The sequence below is a fragment of the Lepidochelys olivacea genome (genome assembly GCF_965140295.1).
Source record: "Lepidochelys olivacea isolate rLepOli2 genome assembly, chromosome: 3".
Taxonomy (NCBI): domain Eukaryota; kingdom Metazoa; phylum Chordata; order Testudines; family Cheloniidae; genus Lepidochelys; species Lepidochelys olivacea.
Window position 1 is genome coordinate 1,270,105 of NC_140413.1, and position 17,002 is coordinate 1,287,106.

At 67.1% G+C, this 17,002-nt stretch overlaps 2 protein-coding genes across 3 annotated transcripts; one reads left to right on the forward strand and one right to left on the reverse strand.

Annotated features, from left to right (window-relative positions):
• Nucleotides 1-1,223: 1,223 nt before the first annotated feature.
• TCF23 (transcription factor 23) lies at nucleotides 1,224-8,641 on the reverse strand. Its single transcript, XM_084624084.1, has 3 exons — nucleotides 6,986-8,641; nucleotides 5,036-5,314; nucleotides 1,224-4,514 (listed from the first exon to the last, which is right to left on the reverse strand). The coding sequence occupies exons 1-3, from the start codon at nucleotides 7,496-7,498 to the stop codon at nucleotides 4,368-4,370; spliced, it is 939 nt and encodes a 312-aa protein (XP_084480210.1). The 5' UTR covers nucleotides 7,499-8,641; the 3' UTR covers nucleotides 1,224-4,367.
• Nucleotides 8,642-9,891: 1,250 nt separating this feature from the next.
• On the forward strand, nucleotides 9,892-16,936 carry PREB (prolactin regulatory element binding). 2 transcript variants are annotated; one of them, XM_084622574.1, is made up of 9 exons: nucleotides 9,899-10,166; nucleotides 11,281-11,482; nucleotides 11,921-12,138; nucleotides 14,231-14,311; nucleotides 14,617-14,741; nucleotides 15,286-15,459; nucleotides 15,574-15,646; nucleotides 15,914-16,073; nucleotides 16,340-16,585. In XM_084622574.1, exons 1-9 carry the CDS (start codon nucleotides 10,035-10,037, stop codon nucleotides 16,432-16,434), a joined length of 1,260 nt encoding a protein of 419 aa, XP_084478700.1. In that variant the 5' UTR covers nucleotides 9,899-10,034; the 3' UTR covers nucleotides 16,435-16,585. The 2 variants fall into 2 exon arrangements, with proteins under 2 accessions (XP_084478699.1, XP_084478700.1); XM_084622573.1 differs by lacking the exon at nucleotides 15,914-16,073 and having other exon boundaries at nucleotides 9,892-10,166; nucleotides 16,340-16,936.
• The last annotated feature ends 66 nt before the right edge of the window (nucleotides 16,937-17,002 follow it).

The window sequence follows — 17,002 nt, forward strand, 5'->3', positions numbered from 1 at the left end:
CTAAGTCCTGTGGCTACCCCTGCAGCCCGGGTCCAGCTGCACCCTGTGCTGTCTGCTGATGCCAGGCCCTCTCCGAGGGGCAGCTGGGCGTTCCCCCGCCTTGCCAGCCTTTCTCTCTGCCTTGCCTTGGAGCTGTCCTGTGCCGCCCAGCAGCAGGGACCCCAGCTGTGCTCCCAGCCCCCCTCGCTGCCCTGGGACAGCCAGGCTGCAAATACACTGGGGGCTCTTATCTGTAGAGCAGGAAGTGCCCCCTCCCCACACCTCCAGCTGTTTTCCCAGCCCCCTCCCCCCTTCCGGCCCACGCTGTGGTTCCTAGCACAGCCTGGCCCAGCCCGGGGCTCACGTGTGCAGTGGGGAGCAGAGCCCTTGCTGAGCTGGAGCCAGGGGTGCCGGCTACTGGGCTGGGAGTGCCCGGGGCTGGGCTGGCACAATGCAGTGGGCTTGGGCATGGCTGTGGGGCAGGTAGGGTTACCACCTTTGAGCTTCAAAAAACCCAGCCCCACCAGGGAACCCTGCCCTCCCCCAGCAGCCGCGCCTAGCGAGGTAACACAGCTCGGCACGCCTGAGGGCGCATGGCAGTGACTCAATCCCGCACGGCCGCTCGCATGGCGGGGGGCAGCCAGCCGCTGCCTGGCCCCCAGGCTGCTCGGGCATCGCCTGGCCTGTGGCCGTGGGAAGAGAAGGCCCCAGACCTTTCACACTGGCCAGCCCGGCGCACGAGGAGACACGACGCTGGAGCCCGGTGGTTCTCAAATGTTTTGTATTGACACAGGAAGCCTCTGAGTGCGCCCAGCCCCCTAGAAATCAAAGACACAAACCCTGCCGTCCCGCCTGGCCGGGGTGGGGTCACAGCGCACGACCCCCGCTGGAGAACGCTGCTTTGGCCCCATGTCAAACAGCCCAGCACAGGCCGGTCTTTTCCTGGCAACTGCAAATCCCTAAAAAACAGGGCCAGGCCGGTCAAATCCCGGCCAGGCAGTAACCCCAGGGCTGGGTCGTGGGGGAGGGCTGGGGTGGGGGGGGTCACTGCATGCACAGAGCTGGGCCCTGAGTGCCAGGGGCTGGGCACGGCAGAACTGAACCCGTGGCCAAGGGCAGCCCCTTTCCAGACATGAATGGTGGGGTGATTTGTCCTGGCCCCTAGGCAGGCTCCAGCTGCCAGAGGCTGAAGCTCCAACCCCCGCCCCCCCAACACCCTGCAGGACCAAATGCCCCCCCCCCCCCGCATTTGCTCAGCATCATGGGCCCCGTCTGTCCGTCCCTCCATTCGTCCAGACCCCTGGCCCAGCCTGTGGACGGGGAGACCAGGTGTCTGAGGCAGCTGCATCCAGCCATCCCCAGCGAGGGGGCCCCCCGGCTCTGCTCCCAGTGGCTCCTTGCTGAGAGCCAGGGGCACGCAGGGCTGGCACAGGGCTGGCTGGGGGGCAGTGCTCCCCAGGCCCCAGCTGTGCTGCGAAGGACCCCCCCTTCCCGGCAGAAGCAGCTGAGCGGAGGAGAAGGCAGCCTCGTTAGTGAGCGGGACACTGTCCAGGTGCCGGACAGATTTACGGCCCTAGCCTTGGCCCTGGCCTCTTTCCCATGGAGCTGGGTTGCTGGTTCCTCTCACTGCACCGGCAGCTCCTCCAGAGCCTCCCACCCGCAGCACCAGGAGTCAGCTGCCTGGCTGGGCCAGGTCCCCCCTTTCGCTGGGCCGGGCCCGGCTGCACCCCAGCTGTGCATTGGCCCAGCCCCCCATGGGGGCAGGGAGCGCCCGGAGGACAGAGCCCAAGCGTTGGGTTGCACAAGGAAGGAGGTGGTGAATAATCCAGAGACACCATGTGCAGTGCGGGGCCCTCCCCTGCCAAGGAGAGAGCAGAGCGGGGGGGTCAGCAGAGGGCAACACGGGCTGGAAAATCTCTGCTGTGCAGAGACAGATAATTGGGCTTGTTGCCTTCCAGGGGGACAGAGAAGGGATGTGCTACAAGTCTGTAAAACCAGGACGCTCAGAGAAGGCAGATTCTGCTCTCCAAACCCCACAGCACAAGGCTAAGGGGACCATCAAGGACATTCAAAGGGAATAATGCAGACTTGGTTACATGCTGCACAATTAGCCTGTGGAACTCACTGCCACAGGAAGTTGTGAGGCAAGTATCTGGCAAGATTAAAAGAGGGGCTGCCTCTGGCTCACAGGACTCTCCAGCACCGGTGTAAGTGAGAGTCACTGTTTGGAAGGCAGTGGTTGAAACCTGCTCACTCTTTAAGAGCTGATTCTTCTGAGTGCTGGGAAATTCCCGTGTCTCAGCTTGGCCGGAGAATGGCTGTGCTCAGGGGCCCCGCGGTAGGCCCTGTGGTCCCAGCAAGGGGACCCAGAGATTTAGGGACACCCCAACACGGCCACATTTGGTAACATGCCTGGCACACACCTGGGGCTGAGACTGGCTGATCTCACCGCGGGGCCTGGTTTCAGCTGCTGCCCCCTATGGCCCCTCTGGGAAACAGGCAAGGCTGGGGGAGCCACCAGCAGTCCCTTGTGCCTGTTCCCAGGCAGGCTGCGGCCACTGAGCCCGCCTGGGTGGCACCCAAGCCCTGCAGGCCGGAGTCCTGCCCTGGCAGCTCTTGGCCAGGCTGTGCTGTGTGTGGTCGGTTTTCCAGGGAGCAGTTCCTGCTTCTGGCACTGCCAACTCCAGAGCCAGTCGCCCGGGAGAAGAGCAGGGCTGCGAGAAAAGGCAGCTGAAAGATGCAAGGAAGGGGCTGCGGCCAGGGGAGATCCCTGTGCCCCATGCTCCTCTCCACACCCTGAACCCCGGGCACGAGAGTGAGCGACGCCAGGCCAGGAGCTGCGGAGGGGTCCGAGCACCCAGAAGGGCACCCACACTGGCACGCAAGTCCTGGGCCAGGGACCAAGGCAGCACCTGGCCGCTGACCTCCCGAGAAACAGGAACTCGCCTTTATCGTGGAAAATAAACCCAACCAAGCGCTTCCCGCACAAACTCCTCCAGGCCAGGCGAACCCAGCGCCCCCCAACGCTGCGCCCCCTGCAGCAGGCTGGTCCGTGGGGGAGGGGCTCTGCAGGCGTGTTGGACACTAGAAAACATTTACTGCCAGGGCCTTTCACAATAGCTGCAGCAGACCTCAGCGCGCCCCCACCCACGACCGCGAGCCGTGCCCAGACCACATGGGGCAGGTACAAATCACACCATACAGCAAAACACGCAATGGCTGGAGCTCTGTTTTGCCCTGGTTCAAATGTAAATCCTGCTGCGCCCGTAAACCCTGGGGGTGCTACGGGCCCACCGTGCATGGGCGGGAGGAGGGTTAGTGGTGCGGGTAGGGGGCGTTTGCCCGTAAGGCACCCACTTTAATAGCCAAACCGCTCGAAGGTCCCCATGCCGGGGCACTGGCTTGAGTCAGGCACATAGTGCTGGGCAGGGCTTGGGGCGATCCCCCCATTAATGCTCTCCAAGCCACATGCACAGGGAGTGTCCCGGATGCCCGTCTGCACTGCAGGGGCGGTCGGGCTCCCAAGGGCACCGAGATGGGACCAAGGCTCAGTGCAGCCCATGCTGTGGGTGGGCACATGGCAGGGTCAGCACTCGACCTGAACTCGGCCTTAAGAGCACTTCGGGGCAGCCAGTGAAACCCCAGCTTCAGGCCTCGAGTGGCTCCTGCTTAGAGACCAGGGAGACCTTCACGGGGCAGATTAACTGCAGCTGCCACGGTGGGTTTCTGGGACCTCCCCTGTGCAGCGCCTGGCACTGACCACTGTGAGAGCCGGGACTACGGGCGAGGTGGCTCCTGGCTCGGATCCCATCCCTACATGCTCCGGCGATCCGGCCAAGGCTACCAGCTGCGTCCGTGAGAACAGAACCCAGGAGTCCAGATGCCCAGGACGAGACCGTGCTGCCCGTCAAACCCGGATCACACAGCGTGGGCTGGAATGTGGGTCGAGGACCATGGCAAGGGCTGGGCAGGGCACGCTGTGATGTGGCTCCCACCTGCTTTCTGGCCTGAGGCCTTCCTCCTCCCCCATCTCTTCCCTCCTCTTCCTCTCGGCCTGGGAGCCCAGCTGTCTCCCCGCAGGGAGGGGATCAGTCCATTGCCTGCGTTCCACTGATGGCCAGGCTGGGTCGGCTGAGAGCTGGGGCAACGGGGCCAGCAGAGACCCCGAGGAGGGCTGGAGCCAGTGAGAGGAGGCGGTGCCAGCCGGGGCAGCCAGGGCCGGTGCACTTGGCTGCTGCTGCCAGGGGTCTGGGAGATCAGAGATGAGGCGAGTCCGGGCCAACCCTGCAGAGTGCTGGGGTCCCTTGGGGCGCAGGCAGCCGGCTCGGCCAGCCCCGGGCTCGGTTCCATGCAGGAAGCCGGAGCCCTGGGCTGCAGGCTGGGAGGTGTCACAGGGCTGCCCCGCTGGCCTCCGGGCTGCCCCCCTCGCAGCCCCTCCTCATCCTGCTGCCGGGGGCTGCGGGGGCAGCTGCAGGCAGGTCAGCAACATCCGCTCCCCAGGCTCCAGCGTAGAGACGGGACCGCATGGGCCATTTCTGCAAGACACAGCGGCAAGGGCTCTGCAGTGGGACCACGTGCCAGGCTGGAGGCCCCAGGAGGGAGACAGACAACCAGGGGTTGGGGAGGGCAGCTACTCCAGGCCAAATCCATGGGGCGCCCTGGGGCCTCCTGGCTCTGCATACCCAGGGGGGTCGTTCATGCCCCCAGCTGTCTCACAGGACCTGGCCCAGACACCCCCACCCGTCACTTCCCTCAGACCAGCTGCTGCCAGCCCTAATACCCCTGCCTCCTGCAGAGCTATACCCGGAAAGGGCTTTTCCTGCATTTCTGGGTGGGGGACGTCCGCGCGGGGCCTGGGGGATGGGACAGACCTGCCGTGAGCAGAGCCGGAGCTGCCTGCCCCCCTCACGCCCCTCGGCCTCCCAGCAGCACTCGAACTGGGCCGGTGTCCCAGGGCCCACCACCCTGCCAAGGGGCACAGCACGCATGGCCCTGTGCTGGCGCGAGCCAGGGACCCTGGGCAGCCCAGTGCATGCTGGGGAGCCTGGCCTGTTACCTTCATGGGGTGCAGGAAGCTGGGCGCCCTCGCCAGTGGGGCTGCCTCGGGGGGCTGCTGGCCCTGGTGCAAGGTGTGGGTCAGGTGGGCGATGTAGCTGGTGGCCAGGACGAGCACGTCCAGCTTGGAGAGCTTGGTGTCTGGCGGGACTGAGGGTAGTGCAGCCTGGAGTGCCAGGAAGGCCTGGCGCAGGGTCCGCACGCGGCTGCGCTCCCGGGCTGCATTCTCGGGGCACAGCTTCCCCGCACTCCCTCTGGGCAGAGCACAGCTGGCATGGCCCTGGGGAGAGAGACGGCACTGAGCCCGGACGCGGCCAAAGGTGTGACCTGGCCAGTCCCCAGCCCGAGAAGTGCGGGGACCACGTCTGCCCACAGAGCCAGGAGACCCTTCTGGACACCCCACGGTCCCTCCTGGGGTCCGGAGACCCTGCCTTACACCCCACAATCCCTCCTGGGGCCCTGAGACCCTGCCTGACACCCCACGATCCCTCCTGGGGCCCTGAGACCCCTCCCAACACCCCGTGGTCACTCCCAGGGCCTGGAGACTCTGCCCCAACGCCCCACAGTCACTCCTGGGGCCCAGAGACCCCATCCCTAATCTCCCTGTCTCGGCTCTATGCCTGGCCCATGAGCCCAGGACACGTGGGGACTCTCCTTGGTGACACCAGCCAGCCCTTGGTGGCCAGGCTGAGCCAGAGAACCTGGCACCTGGCAGTGCAGATGTGGGAGGCAGCACCCAGACCCTGAGCATTTGCCCCCTCCCTGGGCACCCAGCTGGGCACAGGGAAGAGCCCTGCCCTAAGCCGAGAGATGGCCCCGGCCCGGCCCCATCAGGAGCCACAAGTTGCTGCCTGCCCCTTCCCCTCCTGTCAGTGCCTCTCAGGGGCAGAGACCCGGCATGGAGAGCAGGCCACTCCCTGCAGCCTGGCTCTTCCCTGACCCTAACCTGGTCCCCACAGAGACCTCCAGCCCCGCCCTGAAGCCTGCTGGGCCCTTGGCTTCCAGGGTCTTTTGTGGCAGCATTCCCTTCATCACTGTTAACTGTGCCGATTTCAGCTCCACAGAGCATCCCTGACTGCTCTCGGCTGGGGGGCCCTGCAGCCCTGCCCCTGCCCCGTTCTGGGCCCCCCGTCACATCCCCCCTCACGCTGAGCAGCCCCAGCCTTGAACCTCCCTGCCGGCCCTCATCTCCCTCGCCGCCTGCCCGCCCCTCGGCCCTGCTTGCTCCAGTGAAGTGGGTGCCCAGCCCTGGCACCGTGCCCCAGCGAGGCGCCCTTCAGTTCTCAGAGCAGCTCCCAGCCTTTTCCGGCCCCCGCTGTGCAGCCGGGCTGGCTGGTCGCTCCTGGGCCGCCCGCTGCCCACCACACCGCGGCCTGCCCTGCCCCAGCGACTGGCGCCCATGTGGTGCCCAGCCAGGGGTGCAAGGCGGGCACATCGGTACTCTGCGTGTCCAGAGTGTCCAGTCCCACCACCCTGGTGCTGCCCGGCCCTGGGTCAGCCGCCCTGGCAGCCCCAAGCTCCTCCAGTCTGTGATCGTGTGACCTGCAAACGCTGCCCCTGCTCTTCGCCCAGTCCCCGCCACGCTAGGTCGTTAACGTCTTGATTAACGGCCCCAGCCGGCGCAGAGCCCCCCACCCCACTGGGAACGGGTCCTCCCTGCCTTCAGGTTCCTCCCTTCGCCCCAGCCAGGCCGGCTGCCTTCCACCAGCCGGGGCCGTGCCCCAGGGTTTCAGAAAGTCTAAACGTAGAATGACAGCGGCTGGAGGAGCTAGGAGCCCCCCCACACCTGCGCCCTGCCCTGCTCCCCACAGTGCCCCCTGCTGGGAGGGGCTGGGGCTGGAGGAGCCAGGAGCTCCCCCCACAACCCGCAGTCCTGCCCCACTCCCCACGGTGCCCCCTGCTGGGGGTGCCGGGTGCGAGTCCCAGCTTGCACTCTCCCTCTGGTCCTTACCCTGCCTGCAGCTGGGAGGGTCCCCGTTGCGCTGTGCCACCGGCTGGGCGTGTTGGTGGCTCCCTGGCTGCTGCCCACCTCTCGCTGGCTTGCTCTCCTCCAGCCCGGGGGGAGCCTTGGTGAGCTTGGGCTGCCTCTCATCTTCCCGCCAGCTGGGGCAGAGGCTGGCCTGGGTGTGCATGTCGCCGGCCCCTGGCCAGCCATTCGCTTCCCTTCCGCTCCTGCAAAGGTGCTCTCGGCCATGCCCAGCGCAGCGGTGCCCCGGGCCAGCCTGCTCCCATCGGCAGGTCTGGGCGGCTGCGCTGGCCAGGCGAGGGGTCCTGGGGAGAACTGGGAGGTGCTGCGTGCCGGGTGCCCTGCCTGCGGGGAGCTGCTGGGAGTACCCCACAGCGCTCGCTCCTTATCTGCCTCCTGGGACGTGTAAGGAGAGACGCCGCAGCTCGTTCCTGTTCGGAGCAGTATCCGGGCGAGCATCCCACGCTCCCCGGCCGCCCCCTCCTTGGCACTTTGCATGGGAGGAGAACGAGCGGCCCCGGTCGGAGCCTCCCTCCAGTTCTCCCAGGGCCTGGGCTGGGGAGCTCGGCTCTCTCCAGGGCAAGGGCACCGCCCGGTGCCACACGCCCTGCCTGTGCCTGGCCGTGCCGGGGAGCTGCAGGCGGGCTCCTGGTCCTTCGCCCCTCAGTGATGGCTGGGATGCTGGGCCTGGGCTCAGGGTCGAGTGCTTGGCGCTGCCATGTGGGGGCCCAGGACTCCATGCCCCGCCCTGGCTTCCCGCTCCCAGGCTGCAACACCCGGCTCAGCCCCCCTCAGTGACCACCTGTAGCTCAGCTCTGGGCCGTGCTGCTGATTAAAGGGCAGGGTGGCGATGACGGAGCCGGGCTGCCTGCTCCAGGCTGTGCACTGGCCCCACACCGGGCGACACGCAGGGCAGGGCCCACCTGAGACTCCCAGCCCCATCTTGAGGTGCAGCATCCTCTCCCCGGGGACTCCCCTCTGTGCCCCTTCCTCGTCTCCTGCGCTCCCCGGAGCTTGCTCTCCTGGGGGGCCTGGCTCCCCCCAGCACAGAGCCGGGGAAAACCAACCCCGGGAGCATGACAGAGAGTGGTGAACCCCCCACCCCAGCACAGCCCCAGGGGAGGGGTCTGGAGCCGCCAGCCCTTGAGAGGAGGCGGAGCTGGGTGGCCAAGGGCGCGAGGCCGTGATGGAGCCAAGCGCCCCAGAGCGCCGTGTGGTCCAGGGCGGCCGGAGGTCAAGGAGAAGGAGGAGGAGGGAGCAGCTGGAGGAGGGGGCTGCTGTGCGCCAACAGATGAGTCCAGGGCGCAAGGGAGCAGGGGGAGGGCAGAGTCCTGGACCCTTGGCTGCGGCTGGGAAGAGCCCAGCTGGGGCTGTAAGCAGGGCCCCGAGGAGGCAGAGTTGGGGGATGGGGAAGCAGCTGACAATGCCAGGGATGGGGGCGCTGGATCGAAGGCGCCGGCCCCACAGCCAGGCGTCTCCTGGGGCTCCGAGAGCTGGGCTGGGACCGGTGGCAGCTCCCAGCACTTCGCACCCAGGTCTGCCAGGGGCCAGGGCAAGCGCCCCCTGCAGGCGGCTCTGGGATCCTGCCCGTGTGCGTCACTGCGGGGGTACGGCCTTCCGGGGCGACGGCAGGGGGCCGAGGGGATGTCCTGTGAGGAGGGGGGCTGGCAGGGGGCCCCATAGTGGTCTCTGGGAGATGGCTGGGGACAGGGTACAGGGAGGGATGGGGATGGGGGCTATGGGAGGCTGTTTGGGGCCAGGGGAGCTAGCTGGGGGCGGGGCGTAGGAAGGGGACGGGGGGATATGGGGTCCCTGGGGGTGGGGCAGGTTGTAGGGAGGATGGGGATGGGGAGGCTATGGGGTCCCTGTGGGTGGGGCATAGGGAGGGGGTGGGGGGCTGGGGGGCTGGGGGGGCCCCTGGGGGCGGGCCTGGGAGGGGGCTGGGGGGTTGTGCGGGCCCCTAGGGGCGGGGCCTAGGGAGGGGGCGGGGGATATGAGGCCCCTGGGGGCGGGGCGTAGGAAGGGGACGGGGGGATATGGGGTCCCTGGGGGTGGGGCAGGTTGTAGGGAGGATGGGGATGGGGAGGCTATGGGGTCCCTGTGGGTGGGGCATAGGGAGGGGGTGGGGGGCTGGGGGGGCCCCTGGGGGCGGGCCTGGGAGGGGGCTGGGGGGTTGTGCGGGCCCCTAGGGGCGGGGCCTAGGGAGGGGGCGGGGGATATGAGGCCCCTGGGGGCGGGGCGTAGGAAGGGGACGGGGGGATATGGGGTCCTTGGGGGTGGGGCAGGTTGTAGGGAGGATGGGGATGGGGAGGCTATGGGGTCCCTGTGGGTGGGGCATAGGGAGGGGGTGGGGGGCTGGGGGGGCCCCTGGGGGCGGGCCTGGGAGGGGGCTGGGGGGTTGTGCGGGCCCCTAGGGGCGGGGCCTAGGGAGGGGGCGGGGGGATATGAGGCCCCCAGGGGGCGGGGCGTAGGAAGGGGACGGGGGGATATGGGGTCCTTGGGGGTGGGGCAAGTTGTAGGGAGGATGGGGATGGGGAGGCTATGGGGTCCCTGTGGGTGGGGCCTAGGGAGGGGGCGGGGGGATATGAGGCCCCTGGGGGCGGGGCGTAGGAAGGGGACGGGGGGATATGGGGTCCTTGGGGGTGGGGCAGGTTGTAGGGAGGATGGGGATGGGGAGGCTATGGGGTCCCTGTGGGTGGGGCGTAGGGAGGGGGCGGGGGGACTGTGGGGCCCCTGGGGGCGGGGCCTGGGAGGGGGCGGGGTGGGCAGCCCGCGCAGTTCGGTCTCTGCGGGACGCGGCCCCTTTAAGGTCCCGCCGGCCCCGGGGGCTCGAGGCGCCCCGCACAAAGATGGCGCCGGCGCAGCGGCGTGCGTCGGGCGTCACGTGATCCCGGATCTTCCTCGGCGGTCGGCGCCGCCTCGTGCTGACGTGTGCGGGCTGCTGTGCGCAGGCGCGGCGAGGACGGCCGGGCGTGCGCGCGCGTGCGCAGTGGACGTCGGGCGGCCCGGGACCCCCAGCCGCAGCGCAGCCGCCATGGGGCCCCGCCGGCCGCCCGAGCTCTACCGGGCCCCGTTCCCGCTCTACGCGCTGCAGATCCACCCGCGCGGGCTGGCCCTGGCGGCGGGCGGCGGCGGCGCGGCCCGGACCGGCGTCAGGAACGGCCTGGTGGGGGCGGGGCCGGGGGGCACCGGCGGGGCTGCGGGGGGCGGGGCTGGGGGTCGGGAGTGGGGGGCACCGGCGGGGCTGCGGGGTCGGGGCTGCGGGGGGCGGGGCCGGGGGGCGCGAGTGGGGGGCACCGGCAGGGCTGCGGGGGGCGGGGCAGGAGGGCAGGGGCTGGGGGTCGGGAGTGGGGGGCACCGGCAGGGCTGCGGGGTTGGGGCTGCGGGGGGCGGGGCTGGGGGGCACCGGCAGGGCTGCGGGGTCGGGGCTGCGGGGGGCGGGGCTGGGGGGCGGGAGTGGGGGGCACCGGCAGGGCTGCGGGGTTGGGGCTGCGGGGGGCGGGGCTGGGGGGCACCGGCAGGGCTGCGGGGTCGGGGCTGCGGGGGGCGGGGCTGGGGGGCGGGAGTGGGGGGCACCGGCAGGGCTGCGGGGTCAGAGCTGCGGGGGGCGGGGCTGGGGGTCGGGAGTGGGGGGCACCGGCAGGGCTGCGGGGTTGGGGCTGCGGGGGGCGGGGCTGGGGGTCGGGAGTGGGGGGCACCGGCAGGGCTGCGGGGTCGGGGCTGCGGGGGGCGGGGCTGGGGGGCGGGAGTGGGGGGCACCGGCAGGGCTGCGGGGTTGGGGCTGCGGGGGGCGGGGCTGGGGGGCACCGGCAGGGCTGCGGGGTCGGGGCTGCGGGGGGCGGGGCTGGGGGGCGGGAGTGGGGGGCACCGGCAGGGCTGCGGGGTCAGAGCTGCGGGGGGCGGGGCTGGGGGTCGGGAGTGGGGGGCACTGCAGAGCTGTGTGGATCATGCTCTTTCAGCACCTTCTGGGCTGTTGCTGGTTTTGTGCCAGGGCTCCGGGGCCTGGCTCCTGCGGCTTTGGGGGCAGGCAGCGGGCCTGTGTGGAGCCTTTCTCCCCCCCCCCCCCATGCAGCTGCCTTGGTGGGAGCCTGTGCCGGGTGCTGCTGGGGTGCGACGGCTCGGCTGGAGAGCGCCACTTCTGGGGCTGCCTGAAGCCTGCTTGGGATTTGCGCGGTGGGCCCAGCCCTGGGTGTCCTCCGGGCTCCCCTGCCCCATATCCCTCCCGTCTGGGGCTGTAACTGATCGCCCTGTGCCCTGGTGTCTCCCTCTGCTCCCTGCAGCATTTCCTCCAGCTGGAGCAGATTGGGGGCCAGCTCAGCGCCTCGCTGCTGCACTCCCATGACACGGAGACCCGGGCCACCATGAGCATGGCACTGGCTGGCGACGTCATCGCGGCAGGGCAGGATGCCAGCTGCCACATCCTCCGCTTCCGCCTGCAGAGGCCCGACGAGAAAAGCGGTGGCAGTCCCCCCAGCAAGGCTGGTGAGATGCACAGCCCCCGCTGCCAGCACGGGAAGGGGCGGCCTGGGCAGGTGTTTGCAGCTCCTAGCCAGGGCTGGCTTCCCAGCTGTACCAAAGTAACAGCTACTCTGTCCCGGCCTCGCCCAGCAGGGGGCGCTGTGGGGAGCAGGGCAGGAGCAGGCAGTGTGGGAGCGCCTGCCTACTCTGTCCCGGCCTCGCCCAGCAGGGGGCGCTGTGGGGAGCGGGGCAGGAGCAGGCAGTGTGGGAGCGCCTGCCTACTCTGTCCCGGCCTCGCCCAGCAGGGGGCGCTGTGGGGAGCGGGGCAGGAGCAGGCAGTGTGGGAGCGCCTGGCTACTCTGTCCCGGCCTCGCCCAGCAGGGAGCGCTGTGGGGAGAGGCTGGTGGGCAGGGGTCTGAGGTGCCCAGCTGGTGCAGGCAGTCATTGCTCTGTCTGTCCCAGGCGGTGCGGAGAAGGGCCCCCGGAAGCGAAAGGCCTCCAACCGCTCTGAGAAGGGCGAGGGCGACACGAGGAGCGAGACGGGCGAGGTGGCTGTGGAGACGCTGTGCAACGTGCAGACCGACTTCAGCCCCGAGGCGCTGCAGAAGGCCGTGCGTGTCAGCGCGGACCATTCGCTGCTGGTCACGGGCGGCGCCGACGGCTTCCTCCGAGTCTGGGAGGTAGGAGCTGGCCTGGCACAGCCTGGGCCGCTCAGCTGGCCCGGGCAGGAGTGGAGCCCGCTGCCCTGTGGGAAGTGATGTCAGGTGGGGGTCCCTGGCTGGCTTTGTGCAGCCGCAGATCCTTCAGGTCTCCCACTGGATGGGCGGGGGCCGATCAGTGCTTAGATGGGCCTGTAACGCTTCCTGTTGCTGCCTATTAATTGCATTGGGTGACCCCAGGCTCTTATGTTGTGAGAAGGGGTAAATCACACTTCCTTATTTACGTTCTCCACACCACTCATGATTTTATAGACCTCTGTCATATCCCCCCTTAGTCGCCTCTTTTCCAAGCTGAAAAGTCCCTGTTTTATTAATCTCTCCTCATACAGCAGCCGTTCCAGACCCCTAACCATTTTTGTTGCCCTTTTCTGAACCTTTTCCAGTAACAATGTATCTTTTTTTTAAGATGGGGTGACCACATCTGCACACAGTATTCCAGATGTGGGTGTACCAGGGATTTATATAAAGGCAATATGATATTTTTTTCCTCATTATCTATCCTTTTCTTAATGATTCCCAACGTTCTGTTTGCTTTTTGACTGCCACTGCACATTGAGTGGATGATTTCAGAGAACTATTCACGATGACCCCAAGATCTTTCTGGAGTGGTAACAGCTAATTTAGACCCCATCATTTTACATGTGTATTTGGGATTATGTTTCCCACTGTGCATTACTTTGCATTGATCAACATTGAATTTCATCTGCCATTTTGTTGGCCGGTCACCCAGTTTTGTGAGTCCCTTTGTAGCTCTTCACAGTCTGCATGGGATTTAACTATCTTGAGTAGTTTTGTATCATCTGCAAATTTTGCTACCTCACTGTTTACCCCTTTTTCCAGCTCATTTATGAACACGGTGAATAGTACTGGTCCCAATACAGACCGCTGGGGGACACCACTATTTACCTTTCTCCAGTCTGAAAACTGACCATTTATTCCTACCCTTTGTTTCCTATCTTTTAACCAGTTACCAGTCCATGAGAGGACCTTCCCTCTTATCCCATGACTGCTTACTTTGCTTAAGGGCCTTTGGTGAGGGTCAAAGGCGTAAGGGTCAAAGGCTTTCTGGAAATCTAAGTACACTATATCCACTGGATCCCCCTTTGGCCACATGCTTGTTGACCCCCTCCAAGAATTCTAGAAGATTAGTGAGGCGTGATTTCCCTTTACAAAAGTCATGCTGACTCTTCTCCAGCATATTGTATTCATCTGTGTGTCGAATAATTCTTTTCTTTACTACAGTTTCAACCAGTTTGCCTGGTACTGTAGTCAGGGTCACCGGCGTGTAACTGCCAGATTCGCCTCTGGAGCCTTTTTAAAATATCATTGTCACATTAGCTCCCCTCTGGTCGTCTGGTGCAGAGGCTGATTAAAGTAATAGCAGCTCTGCAGTTTCACATTTGAGTTCTTTCAGAACTCTTCGGGCCTGCCACCTGGTCCGGGGACATACTGCTGAATAACTTATCGATTTGTGCCAGACCCTCCTCTAATGACCCCTCAGTCTGGGACAGTTCCTCAGATTTTTCACCTAAAAAGAATGGCTAAGGTGTGGGAATCTCCCTGTGCACAAAGAATTCATTGAGCTTATGTGCAACGGCCTTGTCTTTCTTGAGTGCAGCCTTAGCACCTCCAGTGTCCAGTGGCCCCACTGACTGTTTGGCAGGGTTCCTGCTTCTCATGTACTTAGAAAAAACCTTGCTGATAGTTTTTGTCTTTTGCTAGTTGCTCTTCAAATTTTTTTTTTTGGCCTGCTCTCAGTTCCCCAGCGGGTGAGGGGCTGGGGGGGTGCTGAGCCCGGCTCTCTCTCAGTTCCCCAGTAAGTAGGGGGCTTGGGAGGGCACTGAGGGGTTGCTGAGCCCGGCTCTCTCTCAGTTCCCTAGGGGGTGGGGGGCTGGGGGGGGGCGCTGGGGTGGTGCTGAGGCTGGCTCTCTCTCAGTTCCCCAGTAGGTAGGGGGCTTGGGGGGGCACTGAGGGGTCGCTGAGCCTGGCTCTGTCTCAGTTCCCCAGGGGGTGGGGGGCTGCTGGGGTGGTGCTGAGCCTGGCTCTCTCTCAGTTCCCCAGCATGAAGAAGGTGTGGGAGTTCAAAGCACATGATGGGGAGATTGAGGACATTGCGCTGGGTCCCGATAACAAGGTGAGCAGCCGAGCTGACCCTGGAGCCCTGGGTGAGCCCCTCCTGCCCCTCGGTGCACTCGTGGCCTGCCCCTCACACGCCAGGGTCCCATGGGCAGGGAAGGGGGACTCAAACCCTGCCCTGGGCCCTTTCCCCCCGGGGGCTCAGGATGCTGGTGCTGGCCCGGGGAGATGGCACATGGGGAGCGGCCGTGGTGCCTTAGACAGGAGAGGGGGAGTCGCAGCCTGGTGCAGGCCAGACGGACTGGGGAAACTGAGGCTGCTGGGTCTCCATGGCTCCTGACTCTCACAGCGGTGTCCTGGCAGGTGGTGACGGCGGGCCGGGATTTCCAATGCTGTGTGTGGCAGAGGGACCAGCTGGTGCTGCGGCTGCGCTGGGATGAGAACATGCCGGGCGTCCCTGACAAGACCTACCGCTACCAGGCCTGCAGGTAGGGCCCTGCCCAGGCCCAGAGCGAGGCCTGGCCACATTCACTTATCCCTGGGGACAGGCCGCTGAGCTGGGCCCCTGGGCCTGGGTGCTTGGCTGGTCTCACAGGTGGGGTTCAGGGCACGGGCTGGGACCCTGGGGCTGGCCTGACGGGGCTCCTGGTGAGGGTTGGGCTCAGTGGTGCTGGGGGGGGCGGGCGGGGAAGAAGGACCCTAGGCTGGTCTGATGGGCTCTCGGTGGGGATGGGGGCTGGGTGCAGGGGGGGCCCGGGGCTAGGCTCGGCTCAGGGTTGCTGGTGGGGGCGGGGGCTGGGTGGTGGGGTCTGGATTGCTGGGGAGGCCCTGTGCTTGGCTGACGGGCCCCCAGTGGGGGCGGGGGCTGGGCACAGGGGTGCTGGGGGGCCCTGGGCTGACGGGCCCCCGGTGGGGGCTGGGCATGGGGGTGCTGGGGGGCCCTGGGCTGGGCTGACAGGCCCCCAGTGGGGGCGGGGGCTGGGCACGGGTGCTGGGGGGCCCTGGGCTGGGCTGACGGGCTCCCGGCGGCAGGTTTGGGGCGGTGCAGGACCAGGCAGAGGAGCTGCGACTCTACACGGTGCAGGTGCCCCACAAGCGTGAGCGCCGCCCCCCACCCTGCTACCTCACCAAGTGGGACGGCAAAAGCTTCCTGCCGCTGCTCACCCAGCCCTGCGGGGGCGAGGTCATCTCCTGCCTCTCCATCAGGTACGGGGGGGGGGAGGGCGGGGGCGTTGGCCCGGTTCTCGGGCAGGCTGGGCTGGGGGGGCACTGTGCTGTCCATCTGTCTGACCAGCTCTTTGGTGCCATCTGTCCCACCAGTGACTCGGGCACGTTTCTGGGGCTGGGCACCGTGACAGGCTCGGTTGCCATTCACGTCTCCTTCTCGCTGCAGGTAACTGGCTGCCCGGGCGCCTGGAGGGGGCGGGGCTCCCTGGGGGCTGTGCTGCGGGAGGCGCTGTCTGGTGGGGGTTGGGGGGGGAATCCCCAGGGCCCCAGTGGGGGTTGGGCATTGGCCTGGCTCCGGCCACCCCCATTGCCTCCTGAGCTCCTGCCTCGGGCTGGGCAAGGCTGAAGCAGCTGCTGCCCCACCCCAGAGGCAGCTGCATCCTGGGCAGGGCGCACGGACGCTGCTCGGCGTGTGACCCTGCCCTCCCCGCAGAGGCTGTACTATGTGAAGGAGGCGCATGGCATCGTGGTGACGGCTGTGGCCTTCCTGCCCGAGAGCCGGCGGGGCCGGGAGTTGTTGGTGGAGAACGAGGCTGCCCTGCTCAGCGTCGCTGTGGACAGCCGCTGCAAGCTGCACCTGCTGCCCCCCAGGCGTATGTGCCCCGGGCCTGTGGGGGGAGGGGTCCTGTGGGGGTCGTGCGCCCCGCCCCGGCACAGACTTGTTCCCTGCTCTGGCTAGATCCTAGCGGAGCCCCCTGACATCGCGCCCCCTGCTTGATCTGGGGCCCTACTGTGGGTTGAGGCCCCCTTCCCTGCCCAGGCTCAGGGGGTCCCTCTTCCTTGGCCCCTCCCCCCCTTTTTGGCTCTTCCCCCCCAGGTGGCTGGTCCCCCCCCTGAGCCGTGTCCTTCTCTCCCACAGGCAGCTTCCCCGTGTGGCTGCTGCTGCTGCTCTGTGCTGGCCTGGTGGTGGCCACCATCCTGCTGCTGCAGCTGGCCTTCCCCGGCTTCCTGTAGCCGTGAGGAGCCCCGCAGGCGGGGGGCTGGGCTCCGGCCTGGCCCTGGGGACAGCAACAGACTCCCCTGCCTGGGGCACGGCGGGACATCGCCCCAGGGCTGCGGGATCCTCGCCTGCCTGGTCCTGCCCGGCTCCCCCCCAGGACAATGTGAAGCAGCTCGGAGACCTGCAGCCCCTTGGCCCCACGCCGGGTGCTCCTGCTCAGAGCCTGGCCCTGCCCTGCCCACCCCTGCTGGAGCCAGGGGGCACAGGCCACTGGTGAGCTGCCCGTGGCGGGACGTGTGCTCCCGGCATCTCCCTGGGCTGAGCTCTCGGTGACGGTGAGATGTTCTGGCTGGGCCCGGCTGGCTCAGCTGTGGCACGGGGCTGAGAGCTGGCTCTGGGGGGGTGGGCAGAGCCCAGCTTGTGCCAGTCGGCCCCATGACGCCCATCCAGCTGTGTGCCAGCAGGGCCAACCTGCGCTCCTGCAGCTTGCTGGCTGCCATTAAAACTGGAGTCTGACCTGTCGCTCCCCTGCCTGTCTGTGCCGGAGGTGGGGGGGCTGTGGAGCCCATGGAGGAATTGCAG